Source organism: Scomber scombrus, chromosome 15 (assembly GCF_963691925.1).
Source record: "Scomber scombrus chromosome 15, fScoSco1.1, whole genome shotgun sequence".
Taxonomy (NCBI): Eukaryota; Metazoa; Chordata; class Actinopteri; order Scombriformes; family Scombridae; genus Scomber; species Scomber scombrus.
In genome coordinates, this window is record NC_084984.1 from 6,646,411 (window position 1) to 6,668,495 (window position 22,085).

The 22,085-nt window shown below is 38.2% G+C and overlaps 2 protein-coding genes across 2 annotated transcripts in view; both read left to right on the top strand.

Annotated features, from left to right (window-relative positions):
* The first annotated feature begins 7,688 nt into the window (after positions 1-7,688).
* bhmt (betaine-homocysteine methyltransferase) lies at positions 7,689-15,507 on the top strand. The gene is made up of 8 exons (XM_062434254.1): positions 7,689-7,812; positions 8,019-8,151; positions 8,276-8,388; positions 8,592-8,783; positions 12,261-12,408; positions 14,398-14,580; positions 14,668-14,896; positions 14,991-15,507. Exons 1-8 carry the CDS (start codon positions 7,789-7,791, stop codon positions 15,169-15,171), a joined length of 1,203 nt encoding a protein of 400 aa, XP_062290238.1. The 5' UTR covers positions 7,689-7,788; the 3' UTR covers positions 15,172-15,507.
* Positions 15,508-20,611: 5,104 nt separating this feature from the next.
* jmy (junction mediating and regulatory protein, p53 cofactor) overlaps positions 20,612-22,085 on the top strand; it is a 31,222-nt gene continuing 29,748 nt past the window's right edge. Inside the window, exon 1 of the mRNA XM_062434256.1 lies at positions 20,612-21,890. Coding sequence (XP_062290240.1) covers positions 21,087-21,890 — 804 coding nt within the window. The 5' untranslated portion in view covers positions 20,612-21,086. The remainder of the gene's footprint in view (positions 21,891-22,085) is intronic.

The window sequence follows — 22,085 nt, forward strand, 5'->3', positions numbered from 1 at the left end:
TTTTGCACTGACAGGCGCGTAATTTGGCACGCCCACAAGTGGAGAACCAAGTCTGTCCTGAAGACGAAACTTTACCCAGATTAACCAACGGACAAGTTTAACTCTTTGTGTGCCAGAGCCTCCAAATGTAGGTCGCATAAACCACTGTAAAGACAACTAACTGTGGGTTTTGGTCTTGATTTTGATTTTACAACAAGCTCTTATTGATTTTAACATCGTATAAAACGTAAAAAAACAAAACAAAAGGCAAACGTGCTTCCAACCACTATAATATATAATGTAATAATTAAACAAGTCCTACAGACACCTCAGTCTGTGTGCAGATCATAAATCATCTCTCACATGAAACTGAAAGTGTTTCTATGGCATAGTCAGGAGGAAAAGATAATACTGTTTCCTGTCATGCACTAACATTTCATATTTTATCTTATGGAGTCTGTATTTTCTATTTTCTTTTTTATTATACTAAAATAATTACAAAACATAGGATTTTAATTGATTAGCGTATACTGGTACTTTGCATTAAACACAAGTATTTTGGCTTTAAACCATAATCTTTGATCAGCAAAGTATTATTTATGGCACATAAATGACACACAAAATGACTCAGATTCATTGGCTAAAAAAATTCAGTGATTTATTATCTCTGTAAGAGTGAATAAACCTCCCACAATATAGAGGAGACTAACCCAGACTGTTTTATACAAAGGTGAAGTGTCAGCTTGGCCTCTCTGCCACTCTTTAGTGATTTATAATGAAGCAGGGTCAGAAAAACAGCTCATATATCTCACATTTTCTCTGCAGTTTTAGTCAAATTCACTACTTTAGAGCTCAGGAGTGCCTACTAGATCTCAATTTCAAAACAGGGCAGGTATAAAGGTTTTTAAAATTGAATTTAAATATCCATCTAGCTATAATTTTGTCATCCTATATGTCACCAACTTCACTATCTAGGTCTATTCTGTACACAACATCTATTGCATGTCTCCTGGAAAAGGGTTTCCTTCTCTGTAGTTCTATTGTTTCCACATTAAAGGTTTTTTTTGGGGGGAGTTTTACTTTATAGCATTGCTGTTTAGGTTGTAAAGCCCCTGAAGCTAAATTTATGCTATCGTGCTATTGGGCCATACAAATAAAAATGGATTTGACTAAATGTTTTGTTCACTCTGTTAAAGGCTGAATGCATGAATCTGCTATGAGTGGTATTAAAAGCCTATACAATGACAATAAATAGCAGCTAAAATACTGTTAATATGCAGAATGTAACATGCTTGTGATCAATGCTACAGTGCAGATTAACACTGAATTTACTGATTATTTACTGATGTAACTTCCATGTTTTCTGTTGTTTTTCCTGCCGATTTGTGTCGGAATCGTGTTAGTTATGTAAAGTGCAAACACTGGTCAAACACATTGACCCGGATGCCTCGCAAATCAACAGAAACACAGTCACTTTTATCTCTCGGTGGTCCTTGAGCCTTTTTATTGCAACACCGCCTGAAACTCTCCTGGAACAGCTGCAGCAGGTTTGAGCTGGACGTTTATCCTGATAGCTGCTTAAAACAAACACTAAAAATGCAGAGGGGGGGGGAAAAAAGACATCTGTTAGCTGCTTCATGTGTGTTTGGGACAATTAAGAGTATAAAAAGATGTGTTGGAGCAAATTTTATAGATTATTTGACAAAAAAGAGACCAATTGTGTTGATAATAGAAAAATGATCAACTCAAGCATTGAAAATGAGACTTAATATGACACAATTTGACAAATAAAATCACCTTAGAATAAAATATTATCTTTAAAAACACAATATACAGTTAACACACTTTCATCATTACATACTTAATAAATAACTTAAGCTGTAATGTGCTTGTAAGTGTTTGACAGGGAGATAAAGACAAGAAAACATCAAATTAAATATAGTTTGTTGTCCTTTATTTACCTTGTGATGATCATGGGTACACTGTGTTATAAATATCTTTATAGTTTGTTGTCCTTTATTTACCTTGTGATGATCATGGGTACACTGTGTTATAAATATCTTTATTCAAACTCTGTCGGTAAGTGATATTCCTAATTATAGCATCAATTTAATGTCTGAACATTTATTATCTGGTTTGATTTTTATAGGGCGGACTTAATAAATCAAACACTCATTTAACACTCAGCAAACGTGCACTCGACTGTAAAGTTACACAATGACATGAGGAACGTACAGCGTGTATCTGTGCAACATGCTGGACTGTTTGCATTTCCCAGCTAAAAGCTCCTTCGTCCTGATACATAAAAGTCCTCACCTGACTCTTGGACCTACAGTCTGACGGTTCAGTCGCTGTGTGGTTTCATTTTCAGGTCACATTTTTAAAATAACATCTATATTTTGTATACTTCTGTACTGTGAACATTAGTTTCTTCCTTATATTGAATCTTTGTACTCAATAAGCTGCGACAAGGACAGCGCTGTGTAGTTCAGCGTAATGTTTACAGAGGGTTTCGGCTATGACTATGCTCTCCAATGAACCCTTTTTTTTAACTATTAGGCCACCCCTATGTGTTAGTATTCAACAAAACATTACAGAAAAGTCATTTAGTTCATTCCATCTCATAAAATGTCACACAACAATTTCCAGTATTAATATAATTAGTCAACAATACAAAGTTTAATTTCACTACATGAAGACACCTGGTAGCACAGGTAGGATGTCTGCAAATCATGATCGAATCAGGGAGCGAGTAACTGATAGAAAAATCTCCAATTAACCAGCACAACAAGTACTACAGGTCACTAAATATGTACATTTTCAACACATTCCTTGTAAGAGGGCTCTTCTGCCCCAAATGTGACAAAACTTTGACTTTGACAAAAACCTGCTGATCCCTCTGGACTGGACCAGATCTAAGTAATAGTGACCCAAACTGATTCACAGCCTTCAAACTTCAAATCACATGATCTCCATCTGTCCAGCTGCACAATTTATCTGAGTATGAGGGTCAGATGTCCTCAGAGCCCTCAAACACCTCATCTGTCAATGCCAATCATTGTTATTTATCATCTAAATGATAATAATGTCCACTTATGCAGAGGTATACGTGATGTGACAGATACACTTTTAAATACATTTTTGGTCAGAGTGAGGATGTGGATTTTATCCCCCATCACTTACACTGATAGTACATTAGGAAAGGATCTTTAAATGTTTAGTATGATCAGGAGGAATGATTATAGCAAGAAAATCCTGTATCTATGTTCATTTAGGCACCTGGATATTGTTTTAGGACAGAATTGAACAAATGTGAACCCGTCCTTTAAAGCATTTGGGGGCATTTGTGAATCTTTATTACAGGCGGCAAATATATGACATCTGAATGGAATCTAACTGGGGACTCTGCTGTTGTGGCTGGTGTCTTGAATTAAATGTAAAGAGTTTAAAAAAAGATTACAAAACAAACAATAATTCTGTGTTTTGTCTTTTCTTTAGTGATCAGCTATAAAGCTTTGATGTCTTTCCTTGAAAAGAAAAATCGAAATGTCACAAATGGGTCTGCACAGCTCTCCATGAACATTACAATTTATAAATGTTGATTTCACTTCCACAGTGTTTCTCAAGTTCTCTTCCAGACATGACAGTAATAGAAATACTTTTCTTTGACTAATAATTTGTGTCTGGTATGTTGTTTCCCCTCAAATACAGTTCAGTTACCGCATTAAAAACACAAAACTGGAGCACAACTGGCCTTCAAACTACTTGTGATGTCACAAATCATGCTGGTAAACTCAGATTTAAGGTGAGCACAGAGAAACTTTCTTCCTTCAGCATCAGATGAATGTGACAATAAACTCTTCACATACATCATTCTGCACAGAAACACTCAGACATCAAAATGAAGCAGGACTTTAATGACTTTAACCTCACCCCACCCCCACTCTTCCTTTTCAGTCTAACATACCACTGGTTGCCTGGACTCTATCTGCCTTCGGTTATATTTATGCTGTCTGGATTGCCAGACTGTAGCATCACCATGGTAACCTGGACCGAGAGGAGAAAAACACTCTTATCTAAATGACAGAGTGAGTCTGTGCCTTATGCAGGAAGTCGTGTTTCTATGAGGATTCATTCTGGATACCTTTGATATATTGTGTGTGGACATATTGTTATAGTTAAATCTTTTTATAACGGTGGTGAAAGAGGTATCCAACATACAAATCAGTGAGTGATAACAATGTCAAGATCAATGAAGCTTTGTAAGACCTACTGATTATCTGATAACTGAAACATTTGTCCTGTCATCTTTTCACTTCAGCACTTTTTGCACCATATAAGCGTCTTCTGTGGCCTCTTGAGTGCATATCTGTGTGAATTTTAAACAGTATAAAGATTTAGGCTGCATCCTCATGCCCATACTAGTACTTAGTATGCCAATAAAAGATTAAGTATGTCAAATGTAGTATGCTTTACATTTGAGAGCTGTAAAAACACCTTAAATGACTGATTTCTTTTAGCCAGACAGTACACAAAACTACTACAAAAAAACTAAAATGCATATTTTTTTAATATTTGTGCAGCTGATACACATTTTGTATTTTTTTCAAATGTACAAGTTTGACCTGTCATTAAAAATAAAATCAAAAATCTGCATTCAAACATGTTGTTCTAATCATCATATTCTATAAAACGTTCTCCTGGACCATAAAATAGTGATTGTGAATGTCTTTTTTTTTTTTTTTTTTACAAGATTAATCAAATATGAATGTGAATTGGTTTAGAGACTAATTATGAGTCAGAATATGAAGAGTATGTAAGGGTTAAAAGTACCACTAATGTCCTACTGCATCTAGCTAGTAGACTTTTCTGGCTTTTTTGACCCACAATCCTCTGCGCAGTCGAAGATTATAAAGTATATCACAAGGAAGGAAATACACAAGGAAGTAACATCAACTGAGCCGCAGAGAGAGCACAGACCAATAACAGCACAGTGCAGAAACCACAATAGCAGATGAAGTGTTGTATGCATACTTCATGTAACAGTATGTCGTTTTTAAGAGCAGCTGCAGTATGCACTAAAAGTAAAAAAGTGGAAACATGCAATTATGCATTATTTTTCTCCACAGTTGCAAAATGTATAATTTACTTCGAAGTAGAGTGGTGGATGTTAATAAAGGCCTTGATTTAACTTATTTTGACCTCTTCTCAAACTGTGACATAACTTTTACTCTCCTTCTGGAGTCGGTGCAAATTTAAGGGTGAGACAAATGAAACCTTCATCGTTCCTCCTCTCACATGAACTCAGATGACCTCACATCGTTTCCATCATGTTACTGTGAAAGTATGCATACTTTCAACATGAGCACAACTCTAATCAGCCAGAATATTTAAAAAGGAGGAAATAAACAACCCTTGCTCTAATCACATAGATTAAACACCAGTGTGGAAGTTTCAGGATGATTATTTATGTTTTATGACAGGGTTGTAATCTGTTTTTGAGGTATTTGATGTCTGTTTTTTTCTACATCTGAATGTCAACAAAACATGCTTTAAAACTGTCAAATGTAGCTTAGAATAAGATTTCAAGATTTTTAGTATTTTTGTCAGGTTCTGATATTTTGTTGAAATATGTGGCAGTGGTGGTTAAAGGTTGAAGTTTAAAGAAGAGAGCTTGTGACTGGAGAGACGCTGGTTCAATCCCCCTGACTGGCAGGTTAAATCTCCTTACATCCACTGAGGTGCCCTTGAGAAAGATCTTAAAAGCCCAACTGCTCCAGTGGCTAGCTGATCATACTGTGGTTGTACTGGGCAGCTTCTAGTGTGAATGTGATGAAATGTGTGAATGTTTTCAGGTTGTACCTGAAAAAAAGAGCATTCCTTAAACCCCCCCTCAACAATAAAGGTTTAAAAAATGTTGGGTTATTCCAAATCCTGATTTAAAGATGAACCAACGATAAGAGGAAAAAGATCAGATCAGATGCCCCCTAGGGTTCAGAGACAGGTATGTATACCTGTATACAGTTAACTGTGGTGCTGATAAGGTAATGAGAGACAGTTGTTTATGTCTTCAAATGTCTTATTTAGTTTAAAACCAAAAGATATTCAGTTTACTTTCACGTATGATGGAGAAATGCATCAAATCCTCTCATATAAGAGGCTGAAACCAGCAGAGGTTTGGTATTTTTTACTTTAAAAAATGACTAAAACAATTATTAAATTACCAAAATAGTTGATGATTGATGTAAATTGACTAATTCATTACAGCTCTACATGTTACACCCCAAGGCCCCTAAAAAATGTTTTAAATTATGCAATCTGACAGGAAGAGAAAAAAAAATCGGTCTTTGATTGAACAAACATGAGGACATATTGTAGCTTTGTTTCATGGGGTCATAAACTTCGACTGTAGCTGTGGTGAAAACTCAATGACAGAGAAATGACTTCTGGAGTGTTGACTCATCTCTTTCCACCCGTTGGCCTTCTTCTGCAGGAATGATTGTCTTGCTCCAGTACATGCAAAACAAATACAGCTGACGCTCCTCCATCACCAGCCTGTCTGTAATCTCCTGTCCTGGCAAGACAGACAAAAGAGATTCAAATTCATACTGACAATTAACTCTTAAGTTTCATGTAGTTTCCATATAGGCTCCTGTCCTCTTGATACAGTAAAGTTTTATTCTTGATGAGGGGTTTTTTGTGCGGCAGGGCAGATAGAGCGTGTTGTCTTCAGGGTGACATGGTAAAGACATAATGACTTAAACGCTGTCTTAAGACATATAAAAATACTTTCTCTTAGAAAAATCCCTATAATTCCATCAGCCTAAGAAGTCCTGCCAGTATCTTTCATTTCTAAAGACTGCTGGACACATGATATCTCCTACTTCCAAAAAAAAAGGGTCAACTCTCAGACAGTTTCCACATCACACTCCAGTGGTATTGGGCACTTGATTGGCTCCAAACCAGTTTTGGTGTCACAAATCATTGTCACATGTAGTCAACCTTTGTGCTCACCTTAAATTAAAGGTGCATATATGTGAAACTTTCCATTTTCAGCAGATAAAGAAGCTCAAACATCCAAGAAAAGTGAGAATAACCTTTATTTATTTTTTTAGTGGAGCTTTCTTTAATAATGTCTTTATCATTTTTTATAACACACCAGGTCTTGTAAAACTGTGCTCTCTCTCATTCACCGCATGTTTCTGGTTTTTGGTTTCTGGGATGTTTCCCTAAGGGAAGAAATTCAGATTTTTATCTTTGGCATTATTGCTGCTACCCTCTAAATGTCCACGCCAATCAAAAAAAGCTTTAACAGGCTTCAGAGAATAGTTGTTATTAAAGTCTGTTTATCTCTGTAAAATCAGCATTTTTCAACCTTTCTTAAATTTGTATCAGCTGCTGACAAAATGCAGTTAAACTTTATAATTTATTTTATTATGTGAGCTGCCCCACTGATAATTATCTCATTGTCACCCACTAAAAAACATGTAATCATCACTCTGATTTATTGCATCCAAAAAACCCAGTAAATAAAGTGTTACAATGCCCCTAAAATATCGAGCAACTTCTGCATTTCTGTGGTATCTCGAACAATAGATTCTCCTGTGCAAACTGTGATGGAGGAGGAAAAGGAGGAGGAGGAGGAGGAGGGAGGAAGATGAGAGGCAGGCGGTTCTTAAGAGTGACATCATTAGCACCGCACCCCTTCTTGGATTATAAATGCGGCATGGATGTCTTTAGAAAGCCCTTTCCAAACTCGGAAGGACGCTGTAGCTGAAAGAAGAGGGGCCGGTCACTACTGCAATAACTATGGCACCAGCTGGAGCAAAGAAAGTAAGTCTGCACAGCCAGATGAGAAATGAAATTAGTTTTAACTTCATGTGCACAGAGAACATATTTTTTGTTTAACTTTGGCTGCATGTGCGCACTTGTTTGCAAAAGGGAAGTGGGTTTTTTTGGGTGCCAACCACTAAAATGTCAGCAACTTGTGTGCAATGTCTGTGTCTGACTTGCTTGTTGCACGCCTGAATTACGCACAGGGCATTTTGGAGCGTCTGGATGCAGGAGAGGTCGTTATCGGGGACGGAGGCTTTGTCTTCGCCCTGGAGAAGAGGGGTTATGTCAAAGCTGGACCGTGGACACCTGAAGCTGCTGCCGAGCACCCCGAAGCGGGTACTACTCCTTTCCTTCTTCTCTTATTCATTGAATTAAATTTCATGCATCTGTTGGTGAATGCTCAATACAATTTTTGGGTTACATCAAATATTTGAATGCACTTTTTTCTCCGTTGTGTTAGTGCGGCAGCTGCACAGGGAGTTCCTGAGGGCAGGCTCCAATGTCATGCAAACCTTCACTTTCTACGCAAGCGATGATAAACTGGTGAACAGAGGCAACACTCAGCGCTTCACTGTGAGTACTGAGATCTGTTTTAATCTATGTGGCTGCAGCTGCTCAGATGTCTCATCCTGAGGCATGAAGAGGAGTTGGCAGCTTGGCAAGCAAGAGTTGGCAAAAACCCAGCTGCATAAGATGAAAACAGACACTTCATGTTCATGTTCTCCTGAAATGAAAGTTGAACCCCCTTTTTCCCCCTCTTTCTCTTTGACTTACAGGGGCAACAAATAAACGAAGCAGCCTGTGACCTGGCCAGGGAGGTGGCCAATGAGGGTGATGCTTTGGTAGCTGGCGGTGTTTCCCAGACCCCCTCTTACCTCAGCTGCAAGAGTGAGGATGATGTCAAGGCCATCTTCAAGAAACAGATGGACGTCTTCATCCAGAAAAATGTGGATTTCTTGATTGCAGAGGTATGTAGTCAACAGTAGAGATGCACCAATTAGGTGACTGACGGAACATTTAGTCATTTTTTTAAAGCAAATATGCCAAAAATGTAGTGTGCAGCTTCTCAAAAGTGAAGATTTTTTCTGTGGCATTTGTGACATTAATGGGATTAGGACTGCTGACTGGACAAAACAAGACATTTTAAAAAAGGTGTCACTGTTGACTAATGAGAACATAAGAAGAAAATAATTGAATAGTTAATTGATGTAGCCTTAGCTACAGCCTAAGCTGCTGATAAGTTTGTTATACAAATCAAATACCTGACAATTAAAGGAATTGTCCAACAATTTGTTAATTTACTTCCATAAAACTGGGTCAAAATCAAAATAGCTGAGATATTTTGTCTTCTAGTCTTTTTTTTAAAGAGCAAATCTCCAAAGAAGTTAGATCCTACATCTCCCATAATGCAACCAATAACACATTTTCATTCAACCCTCCCCACCTGAAAAATATCCACAATGTTCAAACTCCACATGCTTTCTAATAACTTGTAAGCCTTCAAACTGAGATAACTCAGACATCATTAATCATAAGGGTAATTTAAAAAAAAAAAAAAAACTCTCACACAGGCTTGTACTGACAAGACTAGTCAATTGTAGAAGTAGAGTAGGGGTTTCTGGCTCAACTTCACCTGCTACCAAGGTACACAGAGAATGGAAAAAAGTCTTTAAAAAAAGGTCAAAGCTCCAGCAACACTTGTTGTATAGAACAACTTTAATGTTAGACCGTGTTTCAGCTTGCAACCTTCATCAGGGTCATCATAAAACACATTACAAACAGCATTTAAATAAAGATGGGTTCAGGTCAGTCATTTTGGATGACTAGTAAACTGAATATGTGTAAAATAGGTGAAATGTCTTTTTTTAAGCCAAATAATCAGACACCTGTTATACAAGCTGAAACTCCAGGTAACAGAGGTACAGATCATCTTGTTAATCTTTGCAAAATGGTGTGATATAAAACTAGGCGTAAATAAGTGGAAACAGACAGTAGTTATAATAATCATGGTGCAAAATGTAACATTTTTAGTGTTCTCTCTTAATTAGAGCTGCATTAGTTCACAGCCACATCTATCAGTACACCAGAAAGAAAGTTGAACCAAACCTGGTCAGTGAAGATGCTCCTGTAGGGACATATATTGGCCACCTGGGGGCAGCAGACACAAGTGGTGAACATTACCTAATTACACAAAAAGCAGATAACACTGTTGACATTTATTGGTAGTCATGTTTTTAGACAGTTGGTGAATGTTGGTCCAATAGTCACTCATTTAAACTCAGTTTTTGGTGTTTTCTACCTCCTGTGGGACATATCTGCCTTTTGAATTGCTCAATGCTGGACCATGTTCACCAGATAGTCTCTATCTTTGTCTGTATGCTGTTTGGTGTTCAGCAGGCAGTGGCGGCCGGTCAATGCGGGGCGCTGGGGCGCCGCCCCCATCAAATATCTGGCCAAAATCTACTTAAACATATTAAACATAAATGAATTAGAAAATGCTAAATAATTATGAAATAAATAGTATTTGTTTGCAAGATGGTCCTGTTAGCCTCTAAGCACCTGTCATCATTCATTATAAATCGATTCCAAATGGTATTTTATTAATTTCTATATGTACTTCCTGTATGCGGGGCGCCGGACTAATGGAAGACAATGCAAGCCCTCAAACTTTTGACAAGCATGTGACCTGAGGCTGCTCTCTCATTGGCCTGCGTCACGTTTCCCACGGGGCGCAGCTCAGTGCGCCCCGGACACGCCCACTTTTATTGGCAGCGAATTGTTGTTGTTTCATGTTTTTTAATCTACTGTGATTGGACAGTTCCGGCTGTCATTCACGCCCTCCCGTCAGCTGCTGTCACCCAAACTCCTGCTTACGGTAGGTTCAGGAGATGACGTTAAAGTGGAGCCGCGGAAATTAAAGAAGATTATTTTGTAATTTCTCTACAAAAAAATAATTTCACAAGACTTTAACTAGAAGAGAGAAAGAGGATAAAGCAGCAGCAGGTGATGGAGGAGCTGAGAGTATCTCCTGCTGCTGTTATGATAAACGGAGCTGGCTAGCTGGATGCAGTGTGAGTTATTCCTTTTATTGCTTAATCTGTTTGCTGTTTCAAAGTGTCAGCACCGAAACGTTGTGGACAACGACAGGGGAACGAGACCTAAAACATCTCTCTGAAAAAAATCAAACAGAAAGCTGCAGCCATCGAGACAATAGCATGGAGCTAAGTTGTTTTTAGCAGACTTAGCATTGCTGAGCTCTTTCTGCAGCTGTTTCACCACATCTGGCCACATGTAGACCTCTGCTATGCCAAGCTCCAGAAGAGGAACATAGATTCAGTCAGTGGCTGCATCCAGCAGCTCCAACAGGACATATAAAAGATCAGGTAGTAGCTGCATTGCTGTTATTAATATTGTAAAGTGTTAAAAAATACTTTATAAAAGACATAACTATGAAGTGTAAAAAACTAAAATGCATATATGCAGGATAAGAAATGATGGAGGTAATTTTGACTATTACAGTTGATTTGGGTACATTTCATTATTAAAGTTAAATAAATTATGTCTAATCACAGCAGTGTATAGTGCTTAATGCGCCATCTATTGTCATGTTTAGGTATTGCAACAACTAACAGATTACTGTGAAATCAGGACTGAAGACACAATAACTAAAATATAGGTGGTGTCTCTTTTTAAGCATATTACCTTATTGGTAACTCTGCTTTAACTGCTGGTATCTTTAAGTGATGTGAGTGAAATGGGCATTTTATCATATCTGGTTATAATTTTTTATTCCTCTATCTGTGGGTCAGAGATACCATACTGGGACAAACCAGGGGACATTATAGTGTGTTGTGTTGTTTTTAGATTCGTTTTTCTTTCTTATTTATATTTTTTTGCTGCGGTATGAAGTGGTGCTACGGCTTATTTGACACTAACCCTAGGACCACCAACCATCAAACTGCGCCCCCCCAAACATTTTTGTCACCAGCCGCCACTGTCAGCAGGTAGCAAACAAGTTTTTTTTTGGACATTTTTTAGAGCATTTTTTTGTCAAACAGCTTGACAGCAACAACCTTGAAAGTGGCAAATGAACCACAACACTAAAGTCTGCGGCCATTAAACCAAACCAATAAGCTGAAAGACGCCATAAAACTAACATAGAACTGCGTTGTTGATTTATTACTACAAGTGACTCTTTTTTACGTAGAATTTCATAATTTGACTCATAGTCATAAAGAATTATTGAATACAGCAGCTTTGAAATGGCAATATAGGGAGATGAGGCAGCACTTTGACATACTGGAAAATACTGCTTCTATGTCCTCTAATTGTATTACTTCGCAATCAGTAATGCAAATACAAAAAATACCTGTTGCAGCTTAAAATAAGATTAGTAATTACATGATACTGTTGCTTACCTGACTTATTTTTGTGTTTTCTTGCAGTACTTCGAGCATGTGGAAGAGGCTGAATGGGCAGTTCAGGTTCTGAAGTCCTCCGGCAAGCCTGTGGCTGCAACTATGTGCATCGGACCTGATGGAGACCTGAACGGAGTCAGCCCTGGAGACTGTGCTGTGAGATTGGTCAAAGCTGGTATGACACTTTTGAATTTACTCTACTGTATTTTTAAAAGTCTGCATAGCCTCACACATGCATTGAACTATGGTAGATGCTATGGACAAATTGGGGTGAAGCCTGATATTCATAGATATGACTGATGCAATATGACTCTCACAGACAAGTAAATAGCTGTCACTTCTCGGGAAGTCCTATGATCCCAGGAATGCATGGACAGATCATTTCCATATCTTTTTATTCAGTTTCCATACATGTAAAATATGGAGAAATTCCTAGATTTAGTACACATCATAATTGACGCAACAGAGGCTTAGAGATCCTGACTTTTAGACCCCAGTATATGGATGAAACTCCAAAAATGCTGGATCCTACATTTCCCATAATGCTGTTCTGGAGCATCTTTTAATGTCCATCTGTAAGTCCACATTGTTAAAACTGTACTGAGTTTGTAACACAAGCTCAAACTGAAATAACCCTGATGATGGGTTTAAAATTGGAGTTGTAAATATTAGATTTAGATGGATGAACTCTCGTGAGTGTGGTCAAGGTTCGGTTAAGGTTAGGATACAAATCTCAAAAGAGAGATTCACAATTGTCCTTATGGCCCATCCAGTTATTCCAATCAGTTGGAATTCCCCCTTTAAGCGATGTGATGTTTAATGTGACTTTGGCGCCATCAGGTGGTAACATGAAAAAAGACATTGCTGCTCCTCCATCTCCATCTCATTTTATCTGACCTGGAAACAAACACAGCATGAATGGACTGAAAACAACACAAACTACACCAGTGACAGTTGCATTTGATAAGTCAACCAATAGAAAACTAATTGCCAATCATTGATAATTAATAACTGATAACTTGTGTGTTAATTTTGGTTCAAGCGTCTTCAGTGTGGATTATTTGCTGGTTTCTTTGCATCTTGGTTTTGGGAAAAGATGATTATATTTTCTAGCAAACAATGAATTAATTAATCGACAGACTGACCAATAATGAAAATAATTCTTAGTTGAATCCATACACCAGTTTTCATTGAAACGTTTACCATCACAATAACTTAAAATACTTCTTAATCACATGAATACTGTACTTAATGAACCTCATGCAAGAACATTTATTCATTCTTTATCTAAACTTACTTTTCATTTTATTGTATTAGTGTCCCAAGTCAGATTCACAGAATTCTCTAAGCTGCAAAACAAGTCCTAAATCTCTCGTTTCAGCCGGATTAAAGTTACCTGTTCATGAGGAGGTGTGTGTTTGTAAGATTTGATCATTGGCATAAATCAACACCCCTAAAAAATTGCCGTATAAGAATACATGCTCTTCTCCATTTGTGGGCAAGTTTCATTCACAAACTGAGAGTAAAAAAGGAATTTCAGAGGAACTGCAAAACCTGCTTTTTTAAATCAGCAAAGACATAACAAATTTATCAGTCTCAATCATATAAGTGTGACTCAAAACAGAATATACTAATACAACTGCCAACAACCCATCATCAGAGCAAAACTGTACTGTTACTGAAATAAAGAGGGACTGCTTTAAAATGAAGTTAAATGCTAAAAAATGTCTTTGAAAGCAAAGCGCTCCATGGCTAATATGAGAATCTGCAACAGAAGAAGATACTGGACTGAGACCTGCAGAAACATCCTGCAGCTGTTTACAACAACTACTGAAATATAGAAGCTGCTGCGCCAAAATACTCGAATAAAAATCCCTAAAATCTAAAAAATACCACAGCAAATGGATAAACCATGGCGAAAATAATATGGTCCACGGAATTTGTTAATCTGGGAATCAATGTTTGGACTCTTCAGATGCAGATCTCATAATTTTGCTGTCCATCTGTGGAGAAAGTTCATGACTCGTACAACAGGTCGGGACTTCTCATGAATGCCACTTAAGACTAAATCTGTTGTTTCGTGTGGTTTTTAGCCAGAGTACCATTGTGGCTTTAACATTTCCTAAACAACATTCAAGTTTTCATTTCTTTTTCTCTTTTGTAGGAGCTCAAATTGTCGGCATCAACTGCCACTTTGACCCCGAGACCTGTGTGAAGGCTGTGAAGATGATGAAGGCCGGAGTGGAGAAGGCCGGACTGAAGGCTCACTACATGTGCCAGCCGCTGGCGTACCACACTCCTGACTGCAACCGCCAGGGATTCATTGACCTGCCAGAGTTCCCCTTCGGTATGTATAAACACTCAGTCCAAATGTTTGCACGCACGGCAGAGAGGGGAGAGCCTAACACAAAGTCACGTGTGATGTCTCAAACAGGTCTGGAGCCGAGGATCCTGAGCCGATGGGACATGCAGAAATACGCCAGGGAAGCGTACAATGCTGGCATTCATTATATCGGAGGCTGCTGCGGGTTTGAACCCTATCACGTTCGTGCCCTGGCTGAAGAGCTGGCTACTGAGAGGGGTCTCCTGCCCGTTGGCTCTGAGAAGCACGGCAGCTGGGGAAGCGGCCTGGAGATGCACACAAAGCCTTGGGTCAGAGCCAGGTATCGATTCTTCTTCTCCTTCATTCTCTTCACCTTTTTCTCTCTAAACGCCACCAGTTTTTAAAAAGATTCCCCTTATCCCCCCTTCTTTCAGGGCCCGTCGTGACTACTGGGAGACGCTGAAGCCTGCGTCCGGCCGTCCCCTCTGCCCCTCCATGTCCACACCCGACAGCTGGGGTGTCACCAAAGGCCACGCTGACCTGATGCAGCAGAAGGAGGCCACTTCCCAAGAGCAGCTGAAGGTGCTCTTCGACAAGGCCAACAAGGGCCACTAAAGCTTTCCTCCGAAGGCGGCTGACGGGTGGCGTGTGTGAAGGCATCCTCACACATTCCCTAAGTTTACATACCAAAAAAAAAAAAAAACCTTAAGATGCAGTGAAGTTCTTTCTGTCTTTTTAGGATCTTTTTTTACTATGTAGAAGGCTGATATCATATGCTGACAATGTAGGTTTCCAGCCTTAAGCTTCGAGTGCCTGTTTCAGTCAGATTAGCACATATTTGAGCCTTATGAAATTACTGTGACTACAAAACACTCCAAAAGTGCCTGAAAAATGTCTTACAAAAGAATCAAATCAGGTGTAGCAATAAATTTCCAACTGAATGAACATAAATGTGTTATTGTGTCCTTCGCACTCCATCGCACTCCTAAAACACTGTCAGACTCAACAATGGAAATTTTATTGTTGTTTTTTTTTCTTCCAATACCATGATTTTCAACAGTTTGGTAGACCGTGCATTATTATATTATGCAAATCTTGAGGAAGTTATATCAAATATTAATCATTTAAGACAGACAGGAAGATTAAGGTTAAAGTTAAACACACCTATATATGCAGAACATTGACAATAAGAAGACTGTATCAAACAGCACATAATTCACAATATGTTTAAGAGAGGTTCCAGAGCAAGTTAGGTTCATATAGTTCAATAGCTTTGATTTGATTGGTTATCTTATATCAAAAAAGGTATTTCTTTTCTTTCTGTGTCTCTGTTTTTTCAGCGTTCACATGTGATATAAGATCAGAACTGAATCATCTACACACACCAAAAAATAAACTAAACAAACACATATAAATGCTCAATATCGATCCAGCAGCACTAGATATGTCATCATTTTTATTACATGCATTTTCCCTTTTCAAAACCCCTAATGCAACCCTACTCGATGCATTCAACCGCACAGATTCAGGTGTGGCTTCTAGCCTCCAGCAGAGATGAGGAGTTCCAGACATCTGCTAACTCTACACCACCAGATTTATTTCATTTTCAAACTTATAGTCTTCAGCCCCAACAGACACTGACTTAAGTTACATCACTTGATTATGTCACATCACCTTTCAAAAGGCTTTATACTATTTTTTTCCACATGCAGTAGAACTGTAAACAGACTTTTGTTTAATTGGTGGATTCCCCCTTTAATAAGTTGCCATATATATGGCATATATACGTGAAATGATACATAACATCAGTAGCTATTTTATCAAGGATTCAATATAAACAGTATGTAAATGAGACATTTGCTGCTTTGGATAACAGAACAGGATATATATAATAAACACTGCTGCCATCTAATGGGCAATGCTTCAAAAAATTAACCTTTGACCTTTGGACAATACGAATATGAAGGTTTTGTTAAGTATACATTTGGTGATTTTTCAGATTAGCTCCTCTGGTCAGTGTGTTCATCACTGGATTGTTTGATTAGAGTAGTAAACCTTTGTGGACTGAGGCTGAAAACCAAACATGAACATTGCTCAGAGAACAATTATCAAAGCTATGATTTACTTGAATGTGTGTGTGTGTGTGAATGTGTGTCTGTGTTGTTTTTTATGCTGGAAGTCCAGTGGGGATTTTTGATTTCCTGTGTTTATTTAGTTGAAGTATTGTGTGTGCGCAGACTGCCATGGAAATGTTAGGATGTGGTATTATTACCCCACCAGACAGAATGGACGGCCTTCACCCAGTGAACTATATTCATTTCAAAGCTTTCCAAGTCGGCTTTCAACCCCCTTTCCAACCACAAGTCCTAATCCAAAGGCAGGAAACACATTTATAGTAACATTTTTTACTAATATCAAAACAAATTGAGTGTTTCTTTAATACTTTTTTAAAATCTTAAAAAATATGGCATGCTGTCTTGGAGACATGCAAGTACCATAATATCTGCATTAGTCTACTACTAACAAAGGCAGAAACTTTAATGAGCTCATACAGTATGTGCCAAGCCTTGTTTTACATTCTTCAACATTTCCTGACTAATGTGAGTCTGGTAACCAACCATCAACAAGAAGAAAAACACACACTGCTCGGCAGGCCTAAAAATACCTCTGGAGAGAACAGCACCTAATTTACTCTTCCACTGTGAACACTGTGCTGTCTTTAGAAGGTTTCTGTTCATTCTGCTTTAGAACATGTGGAAACATTCACATAATATAAGAAGATACTGGTGCAAGGGAGCCTATAAAAGCATTTTAAAATTAAATAATAACATACAAACAACATCAACAACAAAGAAAACCTGTGGACAATTATAGATATACAACCCAAATACCAATGCTTTGATGAGAAGAGGTTGAGATATACAGCATGTATCAGGATATCATGTTGGGAGTAACCAATGAAAGAGCTATTATGCATTTTGGGAAAGCATCCATCTTTTAAGAAACACTGTTCTGTCTCAATTGTCTGTAATCTAAACAACAAATTTTGTGCTTTGACATGTCATGGGTCCTTTTATCTTTTGGTCATTCAAAGTGTAAGTGCGAGTAATTGAAAGTTCCTACGGTCAGAGCTTTAAGATTTATATAAATCTTAAAACACGCCTGGAGTGGGTCTTAAAAGACTTTTACTGGGAATGTATCTCCTAAACAAGCTCACATGCGTTTTATTAAGCCGTACATACTGTTCGGGTCAAATTCGACCTGTTTTGACGTTTGACAGCTGGAAAAACACAGAAAATGTCTTCTACCCTGAAATTTGATGACTTTTCCTAAAGTGGCCCAAAATGCACAAAAATGAAAATATTTAAAAATGTTATACTTTTGTTTAGGTGCTACAATTTTGACCTGTATCTATTGGCATGGATTTTTGTTAAATGAATAGATAATAGTTTTTATAATATAGTAGTTATGAGGATTTATTTTTATGATGTAGCAGTGAAGACTGGTGGCTCTAATGGTTATACAATAAACCCAACAGTTACATAAAGGTCTTGTCATATTCAGTTTAAATAAAATACATTTAAATAGTTATTGCTATGTTATATTTTCATGTCTAATGTAAAATAGGACATGATATTGTGTGATAGTAGCTGTTTTCTACACTGTCTCTACTCTCTGAAACATTAATCAAGGTTTAATCACACATTTATTGATCAGTCAGATCGACTATTGATGCTTTCTAAACAGATCTGTGGTTCTAAATTAGGTATAAAGACTTTTTTATGAGGGATTCTTATGCTAGAAACATACTGCGAGGTTGTAGAATATGAACAGTATGTAAGAGTTAATACATTTATTTTAACACTGTCGAACCAGCCAGCATAACTATTGGCTCCGGTCATTTAAAAACATTGTTGTTGTTTTAAATTTTAAGGCTGTGCAATAATAAACATAATAGTAGTACTATGCAGGAGGTAAAAGAGCAAATAAAAGACAAAAATAGAATAAAATGAATACATTTCAGCCAACTATCTTTTACAATGTATTAATTATGAGTCTTTACAAGTTGGTGCTGAATGTAAAGAATATTTAATATGTAATAAACTTTTCCTGTTATAAAAATGTGCTTTTGTGTTTTTCCCATAGATGTATTATAAGCTCTTGTAATACATCCCAAAACATTTTTCCAAAACATATATCTTTTGTCCCAGTTGCCTTGCCATACAGCATCCGGTCGTCGTCACGTTCTCTGCGTGCTTGCGTCATGGATTTTCCCACGTGCAGATGTTTATGCTCCTCGTGCACATCTGCGGGACAGACAAAATAAACAAAGAAGGGCGCGAGGCAAAGTGACAAAAGTGTTGATTATCGACATTAAGTTACTGAATGAGGAAACTAATTAACGTGGATTTATTGTCTGGTTTGGTTTAATAAGCCTGCTATTAAAGGGACTAATATGATGCCTTCAGGTCGCCTGGTAAATCCTAAATTTAGGCTTTTTATTTTATTTTATGGGCATTATTCTCATACAGAAACTATACTATTATATGATATAGTAAAATGTTATATATATATATATATATATATATATATATATATATATATATATATATATATATATATATATATATATATATATATATATATTAGGGATGCAAGTAAAGATATTTTATAATCTCTTAGAGCTCATGGTAACAACGTCAAATGTCTTGTTTTGTCTGATCCACATTTCAAATCCAAACATACTCAGTTTACTATTAGATGTGACAAAGAAAGCCTCGAGTATTTTCAGAAAATTCTGACATGATGACACCAAATATTTAGTTCACAGTGACATAAAATAGTAGATTTTTCCTGCTATTTTATACTTCCACTCCACTACATTTCAGAGGGAAATATTGTACTTTCTATTCCACTTCACTAACCACATAGATACTTTCACATGAAGATTGGACATAAGGGATAATAGAGCAAGCTTATAAAATAGACACATTGTTAAAGGTGAAACCAGTTGAATAAGAGTCAGTTTTTGTTAATGTTTTGTTTGGTAAACATCCTGCCACATGGGGGAGTAGTGCCGCTGTCAATTTGTAAAGTCAGTTGTAAATGTATTTAATTACGTTTTGTCTATGTTTGAAAGAGAGAGAGTGGATGTACTGTGTTTATTTTGGCAAACCCACAGACTTTCAGTAATAACTCGCCATTGTAAATCAGTCAGCAACCTTGGTGCCCTTTTTGATAACCAAAAGGGAAACTACAAGTGGTGTGCAACATTTTTGGCTTTTGATGTATTACAAAAAGCAGTAAGTTGTCAGGGTCACATTTCAACTGAAAACACATTTGTGTATCAAAACTTCTTCTTTCCTCTCCCATTAATCATAATCAGGACCCCTCACATTTATCTACTGACCCTTTGGAGGGGCCCCACCCCTAGGTTGGGAACCACTGGACTAAACTAGCTAACTGTATATAAAGTAGTGTAAACTAGCTCCACCTCCTGCAGCTACAACAGTAACATGCTGCTCTAACACTGATGCTTCACTATTAACAATCTAATGACGTCATATATAATATATCAGTCAAAGGGACCAAACCACTACTTTTACTGTAATACTTTAACTACATCACTCATAATACTTATGTACCTTTACTGTGATACTTTAACTACATCAAGCTCAGAATACCTGCATAGTTTTAACTTTAGTAGAATGTTTTATTCAGGTTTTTTACTTGTAATTAAGTGTTTTTGCATTTCTGTATTAGTACATATATATCTGAGTACTTTTTCCACCACCCGCTGCTGTAAAATGAGTGTAACCGTATGCAGCAATGTAAATGGGTAACAGACTTTTTGGTGCAACACGTGTTCACCAGAGAGAGAATGACACATTCACACAAAAGCCCTACTATATGTGAACCATTTTCACCAGACTCCCCTTGAATGCAACATTTAAATCCCTCCCCGGATTTGACAACACGCACGCACGCAACTCTACTTGCTTGTAAACAGAAGCTCACACGTGACACCACTGGTGGAGAGCTCGAGAGAGGAGAGCCGAGAGCCGTACGACTGCATTGTCTGCGGACGGACAAAGAGCGACACAAGCTCTTCTCTCTTTTATATATCCGAGTCGCGAGGTGAGTTGAAATGGAACGGAACGGAGCGGGCCAGGTGTCATGACAACCGTCACCATGAAGACGTTAATATCGCAGTTCGCTTCAACTTCGGCTAGTTTGATGGGATAACGGCGCCGCTTAGCTGCGTGTGTTTTTCTTCTTTCGGCCGCTTGTGCACAGCTGGCAGCAGAGGTAAACAAAGCTGGGGGGGTGAAAAAAAAGGCTTTGTTTCACCTTTTTTTTTTTTATTACGACGAATCCGTTCAGCTACGTTAATTCTCCACTTTTCCTCCTTAGCGACGGTCGTTAGGTTGTTAGCTGTTTTGGTAGCTGCTTGGCCTCGACATCACATCATCTTATATTTTGTCTAACCCTTCATCATCTATTTTTCTTTTTTGTTCTGGCTGGATGAGATGTCATTCACCATGGAGGATAACTTAGACTTAGAGTCCGGATGGGTGTCTGTTCGACCTAAAATCTTCGACGAAAAAGAGAGGCATAAATTTGTTTTCATCGTGGCCTGGAACGACGTCGAGGGAAAGTTCGCCATAACCTGCCACAACAGGACGGTGCAGAGACGGAGCACTTTTCTGGACCCGCTGCTCGACTGTGCTTGTGCTCACCCCGCCGATAAACAAACAAAACAACCCGACGACGAGGCGAGTAGTGTTAAAGTTAGACCGAAGTGTGTCCCTAAAGGAAAGCCAGGTGGTGTCAGGGAGAAGAAGTCAACAAAGATATCCGATGGGTTATGGGATGTAGTGACACCCAGGGTGGTTGATATTGACATTCTGGATGTGGTGGATGTGTATGAGGATGCAGAGGCCGGAGAAGGTGAGGGTAGCAGCAGCCGGGAGGACTTCAGCTGGGCCGGTTTGTTTTCCTTCCAGGATCTTAGAGCAGCACATTTGCAACTCTGCGCCGTCAACTCCGATCTGGAGCCGTGTTTACCGTCCTTCCCCGAGGAGCAATCCGGTCTGTGGTCGGTGCTGTTCGGTGACACCGGTGCAGTGTCGCAGCGGGAGACGGACGCCCTGTGCTACCAGCTGCAGGTGTACCTCGGCCATGCTCTGGACACCTGCGGCTGGAAGATCCTCTCGCAGGTGCTCTTTTCCGAGAGCGAAGACGACACCGAGGAGTACTATGAGAGCCTGAGCGAGCTGAGGCAGAAAGGATACGAGGATGCGCTGGAGAGAGCCAAAAGACGCATGCAAGAGGTGAATAACTTATCTTTAACAATATATAGGACACATGAAGCTTTTGGTAAAAAAAAAAAGAAGCACATATACACTCTTTAAAAGGGAGATAGGTGACCATAACTACCAGGGGTAGGAATCACCAGAGGCTCCATGATACGATATTATCACGATACTTGTGTCACGATACAATATTTATTGCGATTTTAAATATAT